This window comes from Mastigoproctus giganteus, chromosome 6 (genome assembly GCF_048544385.1).
Source record: "Mastigoproctus giganteus isolate SK-2022 chromosome 6, ASM4854438v1, whole genome shotgun sequence".
NCBI classification, from domain to species: Eukaryota; Metazoa; Arthropoda; class Arachnida; order Uropygi; family Thelyphonidae; genus Mastigoproctus; species Mastigoproctus giganteus.
The window spans coordinates 116,989,893-117,011,875 of record NC_143580.1 but is presented as its reverse complement, the minus strand read 5'-3'; the positions used below and the strand labels follow the sequence as shown (position 1 = coordinate 117,011,875).

At 35.8% G+C, this 21,983-nt stretch overlaps 1 protein-coding gene across 2 annotated transcripts in view; it reads left to right on the top strand.

Annotated features, from left to right (window-relative positions):
* Positions 1-21,983, top strand: part of LOC150084527 (junctional adhesion molecule 2A-like) — a 204,347-nt gene that overhangs the window by 170,087 nt on the left and 12,277 nt on the right. For both annotated transcript variants that reach the window (XM_090375291.1, XM_090375290.1), the window contains one exon: positions 12,576-12,709. In XM_090375291.1, the coding sequence (XP_090231417.1) occupies positions 12,576-12,709 (134 nt within the window). The remainder of the gene's footprint in view (positions 1-12,575; positions 12,710-21,983) is intronic.

Sequence of the window (21,983 nt, the reverse complement as noted above, 5' to 3'; positions counted from 1 at the left end):
CTGGGTTTTCATCCAGCAAAACTGAAAATGGATCCATTGAATACTCACGCACACCATCTATAGATAATACACTGATGCCTCATAGCCTGAGTTGCTTTGGTGCAGAAACGAACCCAAGGATACAGTGGTACTGGTCCTCCATGGCAATTTAATGGGTTGCCACTTGTCACTCTTTTGGAGAAGTCACCGTTCAGATCCGTTGAAAAATGGAGGAATCTTAAAGTACTTCGTCAGTTGATGCTGTAGTTAACCGCTCCTTGACGAAAGGAATAGGCTTCCTTTCGAATTATTTATTGTTTTTCAGCTTGCGCAATATGAAAGTCTATGAACAGACGCTTGTACAAACATAAGCCACAATAAAGGCTGTATGTGGACTATCCAACACACGACCAAATGTAGTTAAAGATCCAAACCAATATTCACCTCAGTTTTACTACCAATTTTATTGGTGCCTTCACAAACATAATATCGAAGTTTTTTTGCAAAACAGTGGAATTTTATAATTTTCTGATGGAGTCCGAAGGCTGACCATTTAATTCGCAAAATGGCAGCGCTACCGTGTAACCACTCGGGTTTTACGAATTGTCTGTAGATGGCAAAACAATGTCCAAGAATACGATAATATGGTTTAAAGTTTCAACGTGTCCGGTAATTGCAAAGTGGCTTTAAGTTGCGTGATGTTAGTGGGAACCGTTTTGAGCTGAATAATGGAACACTGGGCAACATTTTTGTATTCATGTGGTATGAGCGTTGCAGAGACTAAGAGAAATAAATGTCAGAGGCTTATAATGACAAGTGTTTGAAGAAACTGCATTTTAAGTGGCGCAGGCACTTTAAGAAGGTCGAGAATCTGTGACCACCGCGATCACTCTGAAATACTTAGCAAGAAATGGCTTCCGGGAGTGATGTTACGAGTGTGCTAATTGATGGGACAAATGTATACAATTCGAAGGAGATTATTTTGAAAAGGAGAAGGCATCGGCAGACCTCAGCGACGATGAATAAAATTACGGTAGGTCCATTCCGCGAATTGTATGGTAAACATTGAGTTGATTATGATCATAGCAGGCTGGAATAAACAGGACTGGAAAAGGAGTTTATCTTGTAGAAGTATACAAATTCGCACACATTTAGCGACTTAACTGTTCACTTTAATTATGTTTTTGTCCCCCTCCGTCTAGATGGAAAGTCATCTAACTAATATGCATGCCATCTAGGTTATATTTCTCCGGATATAGAGCTTCATTACGGATACTAAGATCTTTAATATGCTTTATTAGAGTGTTGTCATCAAACAGGAGAATTTATGACATACGAATACGTAATCTGGTACGATTTTCAGTTGGTTTTCTTTTCTGAATCTTGCGCATTAAATTCTGGTTAATAAATGCGTGTCACCTAATGGAATTAAACGTAAAGAAAGTTTCTTTCAAAATATTATCCTCACTTTTTGATTTAATCCCCTTCTAGTGTTAAGTTATCGGCTTAAAATTATCTTAATGTATACATTTTTATCTCGAATTGTCCTGCGTTCTCATTAGTATGATTGCTGAATTTTTTTAAATGAATATTTATTATTCTGTATGTGGGAATATTGAAGTCACTTCCTGTAATTATTTCATACCAACTCCTCGGTACTTTTCTTTCCCTTCAGATTTCCATCCAACCAACTTGAATAGTGCTGCTGATAAGCTCGACCGAGTTCTGTTTATAGAACTGAAGTTAAGTAACGAAGGACGATTTTTATTTTACTGTTGTCTTCTAGGATTTCTACGGAACAGCAAGTTGATATAAATTTTGAACAGCGCATGCCATCCCAATCGTTTTGCGGAAATCTCTCATGTGCCACATGCACACGTTTGGCATGTGTCACAACGATTGCTTTTTCCTTGTGACTGCTGTCACGAGGTAGTGACTTCCTTGGGTTGAGGGGAAGAAAACGGTAAGACTCAACCGAGGGTCGTTTTTCAGTGATAAATGATCGTCATCATACTTGAGTGGAGAATTTTCCTTAAGATGAACCATCAAGAAAGAATCGCACACTTTAATAGAATGGATGATGTGATCGTCTACAAAATGATTCTTCACACTATCTCTCCAACTGCATGAAAAGTAATAACTGTGGAGTCCGTTTCTTTGACGTTAATGCTACAGAAAATTGGTATCTTCGCCCTGCACAAGCTTCCTAAATGTGTAATAATTTAGATCAGATTTCTCGTAATGCCGATCACAGCTTGTACATCCCGTCGTGCATGTAGGAGGAGGAACTAACGCAGGTTGGCAGCTGATGCAGGTTTCTGAACGCGGAAAATATGGCGATATGCATAATATAAGATCTCAGAGGGTCACGTGTGCACATTATTCGGTAATGTCGATGGCGGGCGTCTCGCGGTGGATTTCTTTAAAAAGTTTTAAATTTTTTCCGTTCACCAATGTTTCAATATAAGAGTTCTGAATTTGCCATGTTTTTAAAAAATAAAGCATTTAAATATTTCAGAATGCGGCTCACGGTACTGAGAACTGCTATTAGAAGGGGGTGAGGAAGAAGCCTGCGTTTGAATTGGTGTAATTCTTTTCCATTTATCTCCATATGCTTTTGTACTAATTAAATGGTTTCATTAACAACCCAGTACAAATTTATGCTGATTTCAATACGATATATTTTATGTGTAAATAAATAAATGAAATTATTGACATTTTATATGTTAATGTAATATTAAATGTGTATTTTACTGGTAGAATTCGGTAAATAAATGGCGTTAGACTGACTGTGCTTGTTACTGTTGAGTCATAACACAAAATGGCGCAGACTCATTTGACATTCCAGCGACGTTCAGAAATAATCAACTTATTGGCAATGGGAAAAGTATGATTGACATTTAATCCAAACATTTTTTTGTGGACTTTAATTTGCTTGTGCGTGGACCTACCATGTGGTGCGTCCTCCGGGGTATTTAAGCACGATTTTTCTTTAGGGGAACGGTTATTGGTGCTGAAGATCTTAATATGCTCCAGAGATTAATTGCATTTGCTCTTCTCAGATAAACAGGGAGGAGGAAGTTCACTGTCAGGGATGGGGCCCTACCACATTGCCATCATAATGTTGGGGTCTATCCTCATGTGGAATTCCAGCAGCGTTTAATAAGTCAAAGAAGCAATTTCTTCCACTCTGATTTGACTCGCTCCACCGGATCTGAAGAAATATTCTAGCATGAAATATGTTTATATTTTTGATTCGGCGTGTTTTAGACTACTTTTCCCCTATACTATTTTACTGTTCGTGTATCTAGCTTCTAAAGCAATTTAATCTTTTTAATGAAAGCCAGAAGTCCTTTTATTTTGTGTAGTGAATATTACGCCGAAACATGAATTAAAAGTTTGGATTTTTGCAACAAATTCTTTAATGATATATATAGTTTAATTTAGCAAAATTTCAGCTGCATAAATATAATTGAATGTTTAACGGTTTCTGACGCTAATAGACAACGCCTCATCGTTAAGTTTCTAACGAGAAACTTGACGATGATTATCTTAGACAAGTGCTTTAAAGTATGGCTCATTTAAGTGTGGTCGAACTCTTTTTTTTCCCCCTCTTCCCAAAGCTAAAGTAGCTTTGCCCCTTTTCTCAGTCAATAATAACTAAGCCTACATTTTAGTTGCGTCTGACATTTCATAAATCCATACCCAGCGAGTTAGGGGTGGATTTGATTCCACAAAAATAGCAATTAACTGTAATGCGTTGCTCTGTCCATTCACGGAATGAAATCTTGAATTTTGAAGGTGGTGACTTAAAAGTTCATTCACCTATCGGGTAACTTCGAGGTTAAATCGAGATAAGTTAATTTCTGAAGTAACTGTCTTCTCAGTTTATGAGTACGTCTTCGCCTTCTAGACATCCTCCGAAAATTTATTTGACTGCGTGTAATTTCCCAAAGAGCCGAAAGGACTTTAATTAGAAGCAAATTTTAAAGCATCTTCTGGAAAGAACATCCCTCCAGTTTTTTTCTTTGATTTTCCTGCACAGTCTTGAAATATTGTTTGGATTTACATTAACTGATATGTATTTCATTGAAGGAAAAATTAAATTTTAAGCGAAAACGCGCTGTACGCAGATCCTAATATAGAAGCGTGTGAGAATAAAGGTTCCAATTATATTTTAAGAAAGTTAAACTTTTATGAAAGATGTGGGGTGAACGCGAAAGCACTTTTAATTAACAAAAAAAGTTCTTTAATGCACCGTTTGGGAATCCCTTTAGCGTCTATTTAAGTTAACGATCTGCCATAGAGAAGTTTCTAACTGAACTCGAAGAGCGTGCAAGGTGAACAGCTCAATTTGCATATTTTATATTCATGGGAGTTCACTTAAGGTCTGCCTCGTGTGATCTTTCAAACTTGAGGGGAGAGAGAAAGAGTGAGGGCGGATTTTCCCCATGTAATTCTTGTCTGATTCGCAGTCGAACCGAACTTTGCGTGGTTTCTTTTTAATCCAGAAAAAGGCTTATAGATATGTTGTGATCCAAACCTTGTTGGATTTCTCCAAAAGTTTAACTTCTAAAACAATTTAGAAATTATTTAAAATTTTAATCGGATCGATTTGCGAAGATTTAAAAGTTTAATCTGTATCACCAAGGTATTTTCCAATTGTTATGTACAAATATTTCTTGATGTGCGTGGATTTTTATTTTTTTATTAAGCCGTGAAAAAGATGCGAAAGGTATCAGAACTCATAGTAATTAGCATTGTGCGTAGGTTGAAGGTTCAGAAGGCAGAATATACTTGTTGATTTTTAGACTTGAATTTCTATAGATTCATCTTTTCAGGAAATAGATGTAAAGATTGTACCTGAAAGCTGAATTTGAAAGGATAAATGGGGAAAAAGAAAAGTTGGATAGTTTAGAGATGCCTGACTGGTTGCGTCACGAGTTTAAATTTCTGAATATTAGTTTTTGTTACTAACAGGAGATTTCTAAAATTAACTGACGCAATAGGCCATGATATTGAAATCCCAGAACCTGTAAATGAAGCCTTTCAGTCAGGCATAACGATTTTTTGTTACTTAAATGCTTAAGACTATTCAGCGCACACATAGCCAAATGAACCAATAAATTCACATTAGTTTTCATGGCGAGTTCTTTCTGAAGTTACCTGAAATTGTTGCGATAACAAAACCTTTTTCGAATTTTAGAAGAAAATAACCAGATTAATTACTATATTATTATTCCACAGTACTTCCACCCACAAAAAAAAAAAACTTTCTTTTTATTCGCCATTACACCGCAAGTCATTAATGACTGAGTAAAGCCAGGTAGTGAGCAATTTTGCAAGGTCTGTCCTTCGTAAATTTATTAATTTAAAGACTGCGATTGATTGGAGGTAGTGGTGTTTTCGTGCAGCAATCTCTATACGATATTTATCAAGATTTTAAATTCTTGATACGCTTCTGTCGGGAATAATATCCATCTGTATTACATCGCGTGCGCATTTCATCGGGAATTCCCTAAGTCCGCATGAAATCCCTGGATTGCAATTTTAGGATAGGCTGCCATTTGAGGTACAGCCTTGAAAACGAGACAGCTGATACAGCTTTCTATAAAAAAAAAAAAAGTCATGCGAACAGTATAAAAAGATTTATTGGCTTCGGCTTATCTTAATAATTCCACACGAAGTTGTGTGGTGAAATTATTGCTGGCAGAGACATCATGAGATTGCAAAATATAGCAAAATAATGAATATTGACCGCGAGACAGCGCGTGTATAAGACTTGGCGCGTGTATGCTTATTACGTAATGGTAATAGGCTTTGCTGCTAAAGTGAGCTATCAAATTTTTACCGGTAATCATATTAAAAAATAAAAAAAAAACGCGTAATTGGTTCCTATTCGTTCAAAATATTCTGTATCTACTTCCAGCTCAATTCTTGCTGCAGCTGCTCTTTTTTTATGCGAAATACTTAGTCTCTTATGGGGAAAATAAATTTTTCTGGCCTTTTCCATAATTACGTTGCGTAATATAAAAGTAATTAAGCGGAAATGAACTTAAGTAAAACTGAGAATTTACGAATTTGTCTGTGGTATGGGGTGGAGGGGGGCAAAACTCCCGAGGATTGCTAAACTTTCTTTTGATGAAACATTGACGTTGCTAAAAATAGACATTACCTAAATGCAATTCAGGTTATGAAATTTTCGTTTCAAGAAAAACTAAAGTGATTACACTTTCGAACGAGTTTTTCTTCCACATCAGAATTTATCTGGCCGAAGATGTTTATTATAGAAAAAATAAATTACCATTCATTTTTGTGATCTTCAGAATTTATTTAGTCCTTATTTCGTTGCCTTAATTTCTTATATTAAAATAAGAGATTTAAAACATATTGAGAACGTAAACATGCTGGTTAATTGATTGCATGTTCAATCGAAGAATTTGTGTTTTAACTCTTTTACTCCATTATTTTCAACTTTTTTTTTTTTTTTTTTTTAAGTGAAATGTTAAGAGAAAAATCTTGCGTCATTTCTCCGTGATAATTTCTTTGAAGAAATGATCAATTTATATTCAGGACTTCATCGCCTTCCTGACTAAATATCTGAAAAGATCGTTATGGGTGGCGTCCTTATTTCTTTTCTTATCAGTTTCCTTCTCTTATTAGCTCTTCTTTATTTGAGATAGCTGGCTTTGCAGTTTAATGGAACGTAGGGTAATACGCTCTGCAACTCTTCGTAGTAAACGCAAGTTTCAGTTGCTTTCGTTCCTGCAAAGTCTGGAAACTGTTGTAAGAAATTTATTAATTTTCAACTTAACGTACTAAAAATCTAATTTCTGAAACAAAAAAATATGCCAGTGATTATGTCACGTATTTGTACTGTTGTTCTGTTTATAACTTGACTTCCGAATAGGATTTTGAACAAACCTATTACCGTGGCCATTTCTTTCATGGGTGGCTATCTTCAAGGGTGGATGTTGATAATATTAGTTTACACCATCTGTTTTAGTGAATTAAAAAAAATATTCCACCACAACTTCTTATAGCTTGATCCTCTTCGGAATACCAATTTTCCTTCGTGATAATGCTGTCTTTTTTTCATTAAATGTTAAAGGTAATAAGAAGTAATGAGCTTCCATTTTACGATTCAATCAGAGATCAGTGATTGCATTATATGGGTTATACGTCACTTAAACTTTTTTTTAATAACAAGCCAGCTTCAGTAATTACCAGCATAACATCTTCTCAAGAGTTCTTTATTGCTTCAGGATTTCCCTGAGGTTTCTCATTAGGCCCACTTTTGTTTAGCATCTAAATCATACTTGGATTGGCTCTTGTCTTTAGAACTTTGTAACAGTTTAGAGTGGAATTTAGCTTCAGTTTTAAATTTGGTGTATTTCATCGTGGATGGAAAAACATGTAAATAAATACTAAGACGTCTAGACTTTACATATTGTTCTCTAATAACAGGCACAACTGACATTGGGTGCTGTTTTGTTAAACATTACCGAGGAGATTTAGCAACAACAATTCTTGGGAATATAAGCTTCACCCTTCTGATCTCAGCACGCAATTGGGCTTACAAAATACTGCAATTAATGACATTTCTCTACGTTTCTCTTTTTCCTTTATACAGTCCTAGTACTTACTACAGGATGTCAGAAAAGTCTGGAATCGGTGATATTTACACTACGTATGCTTACTCTCATTTAAAATATGTATTCACCATGTCCACCCTGACTCTCCACGCATTTTCTCAGCCGGTGTACCGTGTTTGTTTGGATTCTTCTCAGCATATTGGGATCGATAGCAGCAGAAGCCTTGGTAATTCTCTCCCTAAGATGACAAAGTTCTCGGATTTTTACAGCATTCACTTGTGCCTTCAGGAATCTCCAAAATGCAAAGTCCAGAAGGTTAAGGTCAGATGGTCGTGGTGCCCACTCCACTGGTCCTTTCCTTCCAATCCATCGATGGGGAAACTTGTCATCGAGATAATGACGCATCTAATTGCTATTTTACCATTCGTTCCAGACTTTTCGGACATCGTGTATAACACAACATTCCCGCTCCCAGTATTGCACTATGGAGATGTAATTTGGTTTCAGGCCCAGCGGTACCTTGGCTCTCTAGTCTGAAAAATTAAAATCGAAATCGTTCGGTTCCTCTGATTTAGGAACCACATCAGATTCTACTACGGGAACTAAGTATGCAGTGAGTCGTTGTACAAGAGAACTGAACTAACTTTCTTGGATATTAGACGATTCTTTCATGGCACCATACTAATACTCAAATACTGAATTACTGACTTCATCTAATGCAACACTCCCAGTTACGGTGGCAACAGGCTAGGTCTAAAGGGATATTTTATGAAACTTTCTTCCAGAATTAACCTGCTCTCTAAAATTCCTGCGCACAATGATTTAACTTATAATTTATGAGGTAATATACTATATCCACCGTATAATTGATAAGTTAAATACATGTGTACTCAAGTAATGTGACCTGAACCTATCTATCCAGTGTTTCGAATCTTCGATTCCGTCGAAGACGTTCGAAATCACTAGAAATCTCTACATAGGTTTACTCCTGACCTTTAGTCATCCTGAATTATAAACAAAACTTATTTATCATTCTCGCTGAAGCTTACCTGTTCTCTAGAGAAATTATGCAAGTCCAGGGTCCTCTCTCAGAAATTTTGGACTTTCGCCTAATATACGCAGAAACTAGATTATAACGCAATTTATGTACACGATTTATCATGATCCAACTAGGGAAGTAGCCACAGGGGAGCAGGTTGGAAGGAATGGCAATGCTTGCGCATTTTCTTGTTGCCCCCTTTATTTTATGCTGGATAGTAAGGAAGGGAAAACAGATATTACCCCTTGCATTCCCATGCCACCGACATTTCTCGCTACATTAGTTACCCTGGCCCTTACTTTACAAAAAGGCAATTCGACATTTCCATGTACCTAATTGCATGATGCACTACTTTTCCGCCCCTCAGTTATTTTAAATTAACTGATTTTATTTTAAATTATTCTTATTTACCTCTAATACAAAGTTTTTCTAACATTTTAAAATGGCATCTGTGTATTTTCTCATTATGTTTTACATTTTCTTTCAGTTCGTATATAGCGTATGGGTGTGGAAATGCCTGCTACGCATGATGCAAACTCTATTTCAGTCCTGGTTAATTGCTTGAGGCCCATCGATGTTTTTTTTTTTTTTCCCGAAATAATTTTACTCACGCCTTTATTCCTTCTCCTACTTTATAATTCCAGTTCCATCGTCGCTTCTAGCAATTAAATATTTACATTTTCGTATCGTACAATGTATTTCATTTTGCTTCTCATTAAATACGTTTTTCCAGTTGTTTTTCATTTCAGAATTTCGGTAGCATCTTTGAATTTTGATTGCAGAATTATTTCTTCCACTTCAGAATATTCCTTTATTCAAAATTCTTATTATTTTTTATTTTATAACAGTTTAAACTACTTCTGTTTACTTCTTTCGTTATTTATGGACAGCAGTTTATGAACGAGATCTGAATACAGCATTATCTGCGCATCGCGAATTCGAGCCTGTCCAAAACCACAAATACGCCTAGAGCAGCGCTTGTCTCAAATTGGGTAGTTAACCCATTTAATTACGCCAAGCACTCTTCAAGTGTAACGTAATCCGTTCACCTAAGATACGCGCGTGCGCGATAACATTTGCATTTTTATTATAACTTCAACCAGTATTTTTTTTGTCCCTTTTACAAAGTGTTTTTTTTTTTTTTCTTTCTTCTTTTTACATCCCCGAACGCAAAGTTGCGTTAATGTGAACTTACCTGACTACGAAGTGCTAGAACGGCTTATAAATCATTCCTGCCTTCAGGTCGATGGCCCCGAAAGTACACCGTCGTTGGGAGATGAAAATTTGCTAAAGATAATAACTTCGTTAATAATACAGACCTTTCCAACGTGGGGGTTACGTGCTGTTGGTAGTTTCCTGGAAACCGGAGGAGACAATTGTCGTCTTACTGGAATTCTGCGTGTTTCGTGTATTCTGGCGCCCTAAACATCCATACCCTCGATATCGTCGAAATTTCCCTTAGCTAATCTGTTTTATCTCGCAGAAATGTTTAATTTACAGTCGACTGTTTTCCATTCAGCACGACAGTTTTTCTCTTTGGGTATGTTGTAAGTTACGCGTGTTAGTAGCGAGTAAAGAAACAAACTCTTAGAATAATGAAAGATACAGCATGAGAAAAATAGGCACGCCGGATAGCCTAGAATTTGATTTTAGAACTCAGTAACAAAAACTGGCATTTTTTTTTGAATGATCACAACCCTATTGGGACGTAACCAGTGTAAACTGGGAAGTTCTGAAGGTTAAACGTATGGATTCATTTAAGAATATCAACAGCTTATTTTAATACCCATCCTTTCATACGAGACCGTGTGAGTTGATTCTTCCTTACGCTTATAATATCATGGTTCTGGTGAATGGATTTTTGCGAAATTTATGGCTTTTAAATTTGAGTATTTCATACTACCACTTTATGCAAACCATGTTTGCATTCTTGTATGCATTACAGGCCTTTTTAGGATGTTATCACTCTGATCCAGAGTTCTCCAACTTTTTTTTCCCCAGTGATCTACGTTAGGTTTATATAAATGAAGGATTGTTCGTAGTTTTGGATAGAACCAATCCTCCTTAATGCAACGATCGAAAGATATCTGAACGGAAACCAAACATTACTTTCATTTAATGAGATCTCCACTTGGACACATTTAAATTGGTTTGTATTCATAATTTATGCAGAAAAAAATGGCCGTTGCATTGTTGACCGTATTGGTAAATCTCAGCATTTATTTGTATGAAGGAAAATTACTATGATCATTAAATTAATGTGGTGTACTAGGTTAATGCTGTATAGTGACATTCCATAGATATAAAACTCAATTATGTCAAGTATGGACTCATAAGGACTGGAAAGGACAGTCTGAATATCGCAAAAGGAATTTGATTTACTGTTCATTTAAGGAATCTCATCAGAACATTTTGTGAGATACTGAAAGTTTACTCTTCGCTCTTGTAGTAACTTCAATTTTACAAAGGACCCGATATATATGAGCAAATACAATTTTCATGTGATTCATTTCATCTCATCAGCCATATTTTCATCAGTATTCAAATTTGAAAGAATTTTGCATAGCCGGCTCTATCAGGCCATAATTGAACTTATTACTTTTCAAGATGTATCGGCACAGTTGGACTTCCAAAATTGTGAGTTGGTGGTCAGATTGCACGCGGAAGTTTCATGGTTAAGCTTACGGTGTGTGTGTGTTTCTAAGATCAAAGGGAATGCATGCCTACGTATTAAGAAAATGCAAATTTGATTCTGTCGCTTGCAGAAGAGTTATTTCCCGTGGGATAGGGATTGAATAGCCTTCGTTCGAGGCGGGGTGGAGTTATTCTAATATATACTTCGGTATTTTTTATTTTAAGAGTGTTTCAAGAATGCACTTTGATTTCTTGAAAGCGAAACCTTCGCGATGAGAGAAATTCTTGCTTTTAAAATAATTTATTTCAGAATTCGCGCTTAACTTTAATTACTTTATTTTGTATGTAAATTACCTTGTAAATATTAGTATTTGGTTTTATTTCTGAACTCAATTAATTCTTACGCATTAATTTATTAGTGAAATATTTTTAAAAAATTGGGTTTATAAAGTATCCTTGATGTTACAATACGCGGAATCTGTCTTCACAATTTGCAGAGAAATTTTAATTACGAAATGGAAAGTCGTTATTAGAAATAACTGGGGACTGACTAGTTAGGAAACGAAAGCGGACATTAACCTATATTCTCAAATATTTGAATACATTTCTGTCGAACAAGATGTACGTATCCAATCGTATTCGATTGGATTAAACTGTGCGAATCCAGATACTGGAATACCAAGCAACACATGTTTATACAATTGTATGGATGCTTCGAGTTCAGAAACATAGTCCCTTCCACTTTAATTATGGTGTGTAGTTTGTTGTACCATGTTTCTTGGTATTCTCGGCGTAGGAATCTATTAATTAAACATGAATTGAAGCTTTATATTTCCGACACATAAATCGAACAACGCTTTGCTCCTCTTCTCCACACGCTGTTAGTTGTCTGCATTTTCAAAACAGTTTCCAAACATTCGATCAGTGCTGCCACCGCGCAATGAATGAACAATTAACAGTTAGTTCGTTCAAGAAGCGGTTTTTATGGAGTCCATTAAATATTTACTTATGTACATAGTTTTAAGGAAGAAATTCAGAAAGAATTCTGTTCAAACACTGATATTTAAGAAAGAATTCTTAAAAATTAAATAATGGTCATAACAGTTGCCGATAAGTGCAATTAGATCTCTGAGAATTTGATGAAACCCGGCTATTCAACAACTCCATACAGTTTTGATAATGGTATATTAAACAGTATGGTTTATGAAAAATAAAAAGTAAAATCGAACTCTGTTGTTTAAGAAGATTCGATATTGATACCCTTAAGCAATAGTTAATTTTGAACCTTGTTTTCACTTCCGGTGATATTACTATCTTATTTGTTTTAGTTTTGCCATCCGAAGGTCCGAGAATAAGCGGAGGACGTACAGAATACCACGTGGGAGACACAGTATCTGTTAATTGTACGTCGGCGAAGTCAAAACCTGCAGCTACCCTAAGATGGTATATCAATGACGAAATGGTAAGTTTGTTTTGATAGCAAAGGAACGTATGCTTTTTTAGTTTGTTAAAGGTGATTTTCTGTTACCAGCCATTCTTCAAGGGGGAGGGCGCGGCTTGTCCTTGATCTCAACTTACACCAACTTAACAGTGCTTAATTTATTTTGTTTTTTATACTTACAAACACTTGATCACTACAGTTTATAATTTATCTCGTAGAAGTCAGTTTCTGGGTGAAAGTCTCATATTGGCCTTGAAATTCTTGATGTCTCAGGTTTCAAAAGCGCAGCCAACTATTTGCTTTATTTTTAGAGCTGTAGACCATGTGATAATTTCTGTCAGTCGGAGAAACTATAAAGTCAAATTTCGTGCTTCTGTTCCAAGTAGCATTTCTTGAGAGAGAATTCTGTAATTAGTTTTGCTTATTATGAAAACTGGTAATCTGAATTAAGTCGTGGTTGTGCCATTATGTTTGATCACAAGAAATTGAACGTTTATCAGAGACTGTATTTAAAGGGCAAATATGGAAGAGACAAAGACCGCTTCTAAATTGTATTTACTGCATTATTGTTTGGTATATTGAGTATGCCTATTGATAAGAAATAGGCTTAAGATTTTCAAATTTGGGACTCAATAAAAAATTTAAAATTGGTAATCAAAAAATGGGGAAGCAAATGTTTAATTTTAAGTATTAAGTTTATACCTTTAACACAATACACACGATATTTAAAGGAATTTGTTCTGTTTTGTTTTTCCTCCTGTTTTTTTTTGCCGTTTGTGTTGGGCAGCTACGAGGATTTGTCTGTTTTTATTTGTTGGTTTCCTTCTGACCCCATGAGTCGCATGAGGCAATTGCAGAGGAAGCAAATAATCAATGGAATAATTCTCAAGGAGCTCATAAAGTCTTTCTTTGTCAGCCTTTCGTAACCTAATAGAGTTAATTAAAGCTATTCAGTGTCGTTGGTTAATCCGGTTATCCAGAGACTGTATTTCAGTTTCAGCAATTAAGTGATACCCTCTAACAACTGTTTCGCTTTCTCTAACATCCTGTTTGTCTCCTTTTCTTATTCTTCTAAGCGCAGTTGCTTATATAACAAAAAGCGATCTCTAGTGAGAAATGCCGGTAGACACAAATTTCGCTTAAATAGCACAGTCTGATTAGATAACCACCAGGATAACTTCGTACTGCTGTTCGTTATTGCCATAATTAGGATATTTCTGACACTTAACCCCTGTTAGCCTAAGCCACTCCTTCAAGGACTGTCCTCATTGTAAAATTAATTTGAAACAACAAGGAACAATCATGACCATGTCAATTTAAAGAGGGAATTTTTTTCCAAGTGTCAGCTGGTGTGCATTTGGTTAAATATTCTGCACTGGGATATATTACAACTCCACCTGTCCCAAACTCTGCCAAGATACTGGATCACCAAACCTTTATGAATTGAACGAGAGAGGTTCCTTATTTGTGGTTCTACATGGAAATTGGCATTACAATTAAGGTCCACCTTTATTCTGAAAGTCTATTTTTATTTCAGAAGACAAATTAAGAGAAGTTTCGCCTCCTCGTGTACTTTATACTTATTATATACATAATATATGAACGATGGATGCTGCGTATCTGTATTCATTTAAAATTTAATTCTTCGTGCTTCTCATTTTACATGTTAAGGCAAGGGTTTAGTAACGCTATACAATTGGCAACCCGAAGTACACGGGTATTACAGCGCTAATATATTTAGCCATTGGGTCTCCGTGTACAATCTCAGATCAATATGTCCGTTTATGTAAGATAAAAAAATAGTTGGAGAAATGCCATATGGCCACACCCGAATAAGTCGGCACTGGGGCGTTAAAAATCTGTATTGGTTCGAATAAGGATATGTCTCTCATTGATAACGCAATTACCAAATGCTTCTAGAGGGAAAACAACTCCTTAAACTTTGAATACCATCAAGGATAAAGTAATATTGGTTTTATTTTAGCGAAAAGTTGACTGACATAATAGGAAACCAAGATTAGGCTTCCACTTAATGATCAAACATTTAGGGATTCATGTACGAGGTGATAACAAGTTAGCGGTTTGGTAGATAAATAATATTGAAAGAATTCGTACCAAGTTGTAATGATATTCATTTTAATTCGTTGTTTTTAATGAGCTTCGATTTCAGTATCCTTTATGTGGTTATAAATTAAAATACTAGAATTATTAACATTTGTGAATATGGTAATCATGAAAAGGTATAGCAATTAAGTTTCACTGCGACAATTCTGACTTGAAGTGCGACAAATAATTGCTTCTCGCGTTCAACCTGTGTGCGCATGTCACAAGAGATTGAACAAAGTTGTCTTCTGTTTGATGGGCGGTGGGCGTCGCTGACATGTCCATTTAAATACATACTCTCTTTTAGCTTCATTCAATTATTATGAAAACACAGTGTGCGACCGGCTCCCCAGGACGGTCATAGCGGGCTGGAGAGGTGTAATTAAGCGTTCATGTATGAACTGATACACATTTGCCCATTTAACAGGATAAGCGCTACGTTCAGCTGTAAGTAAGCACCAACCATCCTCTTTCAATTCAGCCAATGATAGCCTAGTGGAATAATGTGGCAAATTTCAACGTTTTTCCTTTATCAACACATCGATAATTGACATTGAGTGAAGTGTAAAGAAACAATTTTGCTGTCATCATGCGCATTTACTACTCATTTTGAGAGACTGAGACTATTTAACTACAAATGCAAAGAATAATTAATGCGATTCTTTCTATATAACATTATCTGGCATGGCTTCTATGGCTTTTGGAAAATTCTTGCTCAAATGAAAAGTAACATGCCGGAATACGTGGGTAATTCCGGCATGTTACTTTTCCCATCAGTGAGATTTCCGTCAATGACTTGAGCCAATTCTGGAGTCCTCTTCAACTCAGGCCCTAACTTAGTCGATCTCGGGCGGATAGAAAAGGATTTCCTCCTTTAAGTCATTCAGCCCACACAGTATTTTAACTCCCACACTTGTACAATTTCAACCAGTTGAGATTCATCTGTTGTTATGCAACTACAATACAAAAAATACCTTTCCTGGTTTAAAAATTAGTTCAACGGCATAAAATAGAATTTCAGGCTCCTTGTGTAAGTTATCGTACACAAAAAGAGGATAAACTTCTGGCTTCCGCATGCCTAAATTTGGATTTCAACCAAACACAAATAAACCCAATCATAACCTGCCACATCGCAGATGTAAGTAGAGGTGGCAGAGTCATGCTGTAAAAATTTTTTTTTTTTTTTTTTTTGAAAGTGGGCTCTGTTAAGATATAGTCCCCACGTTTCTTTGTAGCGACTACAATTAACACCTATTTACAAATGAGTATTCTGCCCACTCCTTATCTTGTTATCCCCAAACTCTGGGTTCAAATGTAAACTTCTCTGCCGATTCGCTGAAATCAGCGCGATATATCCATGTCGAACTAGCGATTCCCACTGCTCAGCTGCCCAATTAATATACCCTTTTATTAGGCGTTTTTTCTCCGTGTATTTGGTCAATAATAGCTTCTTAAGAGATCGAAATAGCTTCAGACTACTCAAGACAAGTCTTTGTCTGACATTTCGTTCCCATCATCAGTATGGTCCTCCCACAGGGCGTTTAAAGTCTGTGGAGCTTGCATGATGATCATGGAGGCTTACACATTTTGAATGCCTACCGTATTCTCGAGTACTAATCCGCTTCAGCCCATTTGCAGATTTTAATTTGAAATATCGATCCTACGTTTCTTTTTAAGAATTCATGGCACAGAAGACTGATTACGGCCATCCTTTTTGGACGGCCGTAATAATTTCAAAAGGAAATAAATATATCGACTAGAAAAGTGTTTTTTAACTGAGAAAAAAAGTCATCATACGTGCATTTATGTTTCAATATCGTCCACCTCCAGGAAGAGCATTCCTGTTCTTGAACTACATCTCGATGGATGGGAATGGGAGTCGATCGGCAAAATTTTGATATCTCATTATGTGTAATTAGCAATAGACTTATGTAGGTATGTATTGTTTCAGATGTTTTCCGAAACTGCTACACCCCATTTACTGACCTTTCTCACTCTTGTTCCTACTCCAAAAAATGCCACTTGTTGGAAATTCCACTGCTGTGTACCGAGTTACTGTTGTCAATTATTTGTTAATTCAACTGATTGAAAAACCTTAATTTGTAACGTTTGTGAGAGATGTCTTAGCATTGTGATCAGAGAAGACCGCACTGAAATTTTACGATCCACCCGACATGTCTGTATACGTTAGAAGCGTTAGGTCACAAGCAACAGAAAACTAAGAACTAAGAAATAGTTGTTTTATTGCCTTTGTCTTTAAAAGTTGTCAGGGAGGATCAGTTAGTCCATCATTTAATTTTTTTAAATTCAAAAGGATTTGGATTAATTAAAACCAACGTCAGAGGAGTTTCAAATTTGCAGTTAACGAGCTTGACCACAAATAAAATTTAGTGTCTACGATGGCAGGTTATGATTGGGTTCATTTGTTTTTGGTTGAAATCCAAATTTAGGCATGCGGAAGCCAGTAGTTTATCTTATAATAGTTATAAGTGAAGAATATCATGCAAGACTCCCCTACCCGTAGCTTATTGTGGCCGGAAAATAGCTAGTGTTCTGTTTAGTTTAAATACCAGATTTAAAAAGGAAAGAAAACACTGCAAGAAGTCATTGATGTCTGGTGTTGTGAATTCCACTATAATGCTTATTTGGTAATACGAACCAAACAAGCATGGGGGGGGGGAAGGTTCAGGACTTGAACTATCAATGTTCTCAGGAACGTACCATCAAATGCATTTATCGATTCCGTGATAAACAAAAGCCACCGATGAGTGGCTTATCTGCCACGATAAACAACATTTCTCCAATTATTGTTGAAACAAAGGAATACGCTGGTCGAGTTTGGCATCCGCGAATCTCCTAACATGTCCTCATGTTTACTGACATTTCGTCAAACCCATCAAGTTTTTGTGAAAGATTTGTTGAAACTCCATTCATACAGTTTCCTTTTTTGATATTAGGCAAGCTCTTCGTTCCTGATGCTCTGTAGATCAGTATAAAGACAAACTCGATGTGAACCATACGGTAGATCATTGGTCTAAGGTCCAGTCCTCATGTTAAACTAATGTTGCGGTACCTTATATATTTGTTCCTTTTTATGTCAGGCCAAAGGAAACGTTTTGTGGCCGTTTGACCAAGAATTGTCTTGCTAATGATGCTCGAAAGTTCAGATGCAATTAAGTTGAAAATCGATAAATTTACTGAAGAATCAATCCCTATTTATGTGCATTGTTTACTTATACCACTTTCAATAAGTGTGTTTAGTTAACAAACTTCCCCCCCCCCCCTCGCAGAACTGCTGTTGAGACAGTTTTAATCAAAAATAAATGAATGGTTATTCATAAACGCGTATTCTCCTCTTCCCCTTTCTATAAAATAACTGGAAGGTTGAAACTCGAGCATAGGGATGCAACTGAATATTTTAGACTCTTTCGCTGTGGAGAAACCTTTCTAAACACAACTGTTTTATAATCATAGGCGATTTCTATGCAACCAGAAGAAAGCAGCCCATTCAAATTAAGGCGAAAAAATCTTATATAATACATCTAATACGAAAAGCACGATTATGTTTTCTTGCTATGCCTGTTGGTGATCGGCTCCAGTGGCTGTGGCAGTTAGTGATTCAGAATGATGGATGGTGTAATTCTGGAAACGCTTCTAACCTGCAGTTTTTAAGAGCCACAAGAAAAAAAAATGAAGTAGAATCACACTACCTCGTGTATCGTGTTGTTCGAATAATAATGGCACATCTCGTCCTCCTCGTGCTCAACGTAATGAACTGTTAATATTCTGTAATTTTCAATATGACATTTACTAATAGTTAAACCATTTAAAATACTACAAGAAGAGAATTTATTTTCTCTTATTCAAAGAGACTTCGAGAGTAATTGGATTTTTTTCCCCTCAAGAGTACTAACATAAAATTGTCTTCCTTATTGTGGCGACATTGTTCCACGTAATCTGCCATCGATTATCTGGAGGAATGCGGCATTATCTGCGCGCGCGCAGGGTTTGATTTACATTTTTCATATGACGGCTTCGGTGAATTAACTTATTGTAATCGATCAGTTCGCTGGGGATTAATCACCTACCGGAATTATTCCCACAAAGAGATCGACAAATCCTCAGAAATTTTCTGATTTGTGATGTAGTTTGTCAAAGGCAAATGCCGATTTGTCACCACCACCTTATTGCGCCTTCGAGAATGATCAGTTGCGTTTATTGGTGTTACTTGCTGCAAAGAGAAAAGATGGACGAAGATAAAGTCTAGACCATTAAATATGACTGGATTTACAAAGGATTCGAGCTTTCTTAGTTACATTTTGATTGATTTAGGTTGGTGCTGTTACTCCTATTGTGATCATTCTGGATTGGTCACACATTTGACTCTGTTAATCGCTGTACAGTGATTGCATCATGGTAGATTTTCTTAAAATAATTACAGAAATATATTGTAGGCCATATAAATGTCTTTTCATTGCGATCAATGTCTGAAATTAACATTATGTAATAATAACAAGGAAAGAAATTATACCAGCAGCAAATAAATACTGTTGATACCATTGAGTCTTGTATAGCAGATATTAGTGTTTTATTGGCCTACAACGAGCTTTAATTACCGGGTTGTCTCTGTCTGTCATGGAATGTTATCAGATTCTTGATATAATTGTTCCTTATTCATGGTACTAGACATGAATAATGGTTTCTTGCTTATTGGCATTTTATTGGCAATGTTTTGTCCAATAACACTCCAGAAATTTTCAATCCGAGTTAAAATCGAAAGTATTTCCTGACCATGATAGAAATCAGATATTGCAGTCTTGCATGAACCTTTTCACCTAAAGATAAAAATTGATAAAACAGTCCAGGTTTAAAACAAATTGTTCAAGTTAATGAAGATTAACTTGAACAATTATATAAGAGTAGCCGGAAAATTTTCATATAGCGATTTTTTCGGCTAGATAATTCAATTTTAAATTACTGTTTGTAGTTTAAAATTGCTCATAAAATTGAATATTTTTAGCCGAAATAAAAAAAAAAAATACATAATCCATCATTGAACAAAGATATGCAGTATACCGTTCATCTTAAAATTTCACTTAAAACCAGATAATCGCACATTCCCATTGGTACCATTTACCATTCATTATCTCTTCGAGCTTGCCTTCACTAGCATTTTGTGCACGTTAAAACATCGGAATAGTTCACAGGAAAAACCCCGCTCTCTAAGATTAGCTAACTACGGCTCCGGTTGAAGAGGTCTTAAGAATTTCTACAGTTTCAGACGGAAATTCAAACTAACACCTCTCTAAATTTGCGATTCTTCTGTCGTACCTCAATACTTTTGATAACATAATTTATATAGAAAATTGGGCTACTTTTCCCATGAAATTGTGCAATTTTATTTGTAACCTTTCTGGTCACCCTGATTGGTGAAATGCGATTCGCTTAAGAATTTCATTCACTCTACAAGTCGAAAAGGCCTAGGATTGATTTCTATCTTGACGGAAGAAATGTATGATTTCTAGATTTCTTTTAGCCAATAGTTGAGCCGCTCCTAGAATAAACACCACTAATATCAACAAAGCACAATATATTGATGCTTCATGGCCTAAGGTGCTTTGGCACAAATTGCACCACTCCATCCCAACTTGTTAAATGCCTTCATTGCACAAAGGAGTTAGTATGTGTATTAAGCTACAAAGCGTCAACACACATACACAAACATGCACTTCACTCTATAAATTTCTGACGTTTTACTGAGCTTAAGAGAAGCACGGCGAACTTGAACTAATCTTCATTAGCCATCCCATCCACATTACACGTAGGATTTAGGGTGTGTATTAATATCCAAAGCCTCAACGTGCGTTTCTTGTATTTTCCTTTTTTTTAAAGTATAAATTAAGTTATTGCGTGCTGCTCTTATCAGCTTCCGGAAGCGTGATCATTGTTTATCTTAGTGCCGAACCCATTTTAGGTAAATAAAGCGTATGATTACGTTTCATGCTCATTAAATGCACAGCACCACCTTTCGGCAATATTTTCTTATTAATTATAGCGAATAATAATAAAATCATCACCTTTATTTGTGGCCTTAAAGGGACGGTTTTATTCACGAGTAAGATCCATTGGGTGTCATATACCCGTTAACATAACGCCCGCTATTAAAAATAACAAAATTCGTAAATTATGGCATTGCGTTATGAGGATTAATTCCCATCTCATGATCATATTCAACAATGTGGATTTTTATTTTCTGTACCAGTTTCAGTAACATGGAATTGTGGGACTGGCATAGCTCGTGAACGTAATAGCTATTTCGTGCTATGACGTCATATTTCTAGAATAAATTTTGTTGCTCTTTGATAACCGTTGCGATTGGCCTTTATTAATATCTTGCTGGATAGGATGCTTCCCCACAATATGTAGAGAAGGAATAAATATGAAAGTATTCTTCCAGTTGGAATGGAAGGGATTTTTCATATTTTTTTTTCTTTTCCATGCTGTGACCGAATCAGTTTCATTTTCTTTCAGAAAAAGTATACACAATAGGTACCCCATTTACATCATTCAGTTAACATTAATACAGATGAAATGAGAATAATAACAGTAAATATTTCAAGAGAATATTAACTTTTTTTTTTTCTCCCAAAAACGTTGGATAAAAAAAAATTCATTTTTTTAAATCCAACCTCTTCATTGATGGTCCCTTAAATTACACAAAACTTAAATTATAATTTAGTGAATTACTCTAAATTTCTATGGAAAATTTGCATCGAATGTCGCTCAAATATATTTTTTCTTCAGTTTTTAAATCATCGTGAATCTTTTCTAAAGTAAATTATGTTCTGTGACTTATAATGAATATAATAGATATTTTTTGATATAAAGCTGAGCTGACATAAGTTTGTCAATGTTGGACTAGTCCGCTCTCGTGATGAAAATTTCAAATTATTAACATGCGTATACGCGAGAGAGAGAGAGAGAGAGATTCCTATAATCCAAAGCAGAAACCTTACAAAGATATAGAGGTCTTACTTGGTATTCTGTTTCTCTTCTCCAGAGAAGATATTTATTCTGAAGGGGAAAATATTGTATGCAATAGATGAATGAACTGACAAAGAATCCTTACTACGGTATGACAAGTTAATCTGGAGATTTACTTGTTATGGGCTTGTTCGGTGAATATTACTTA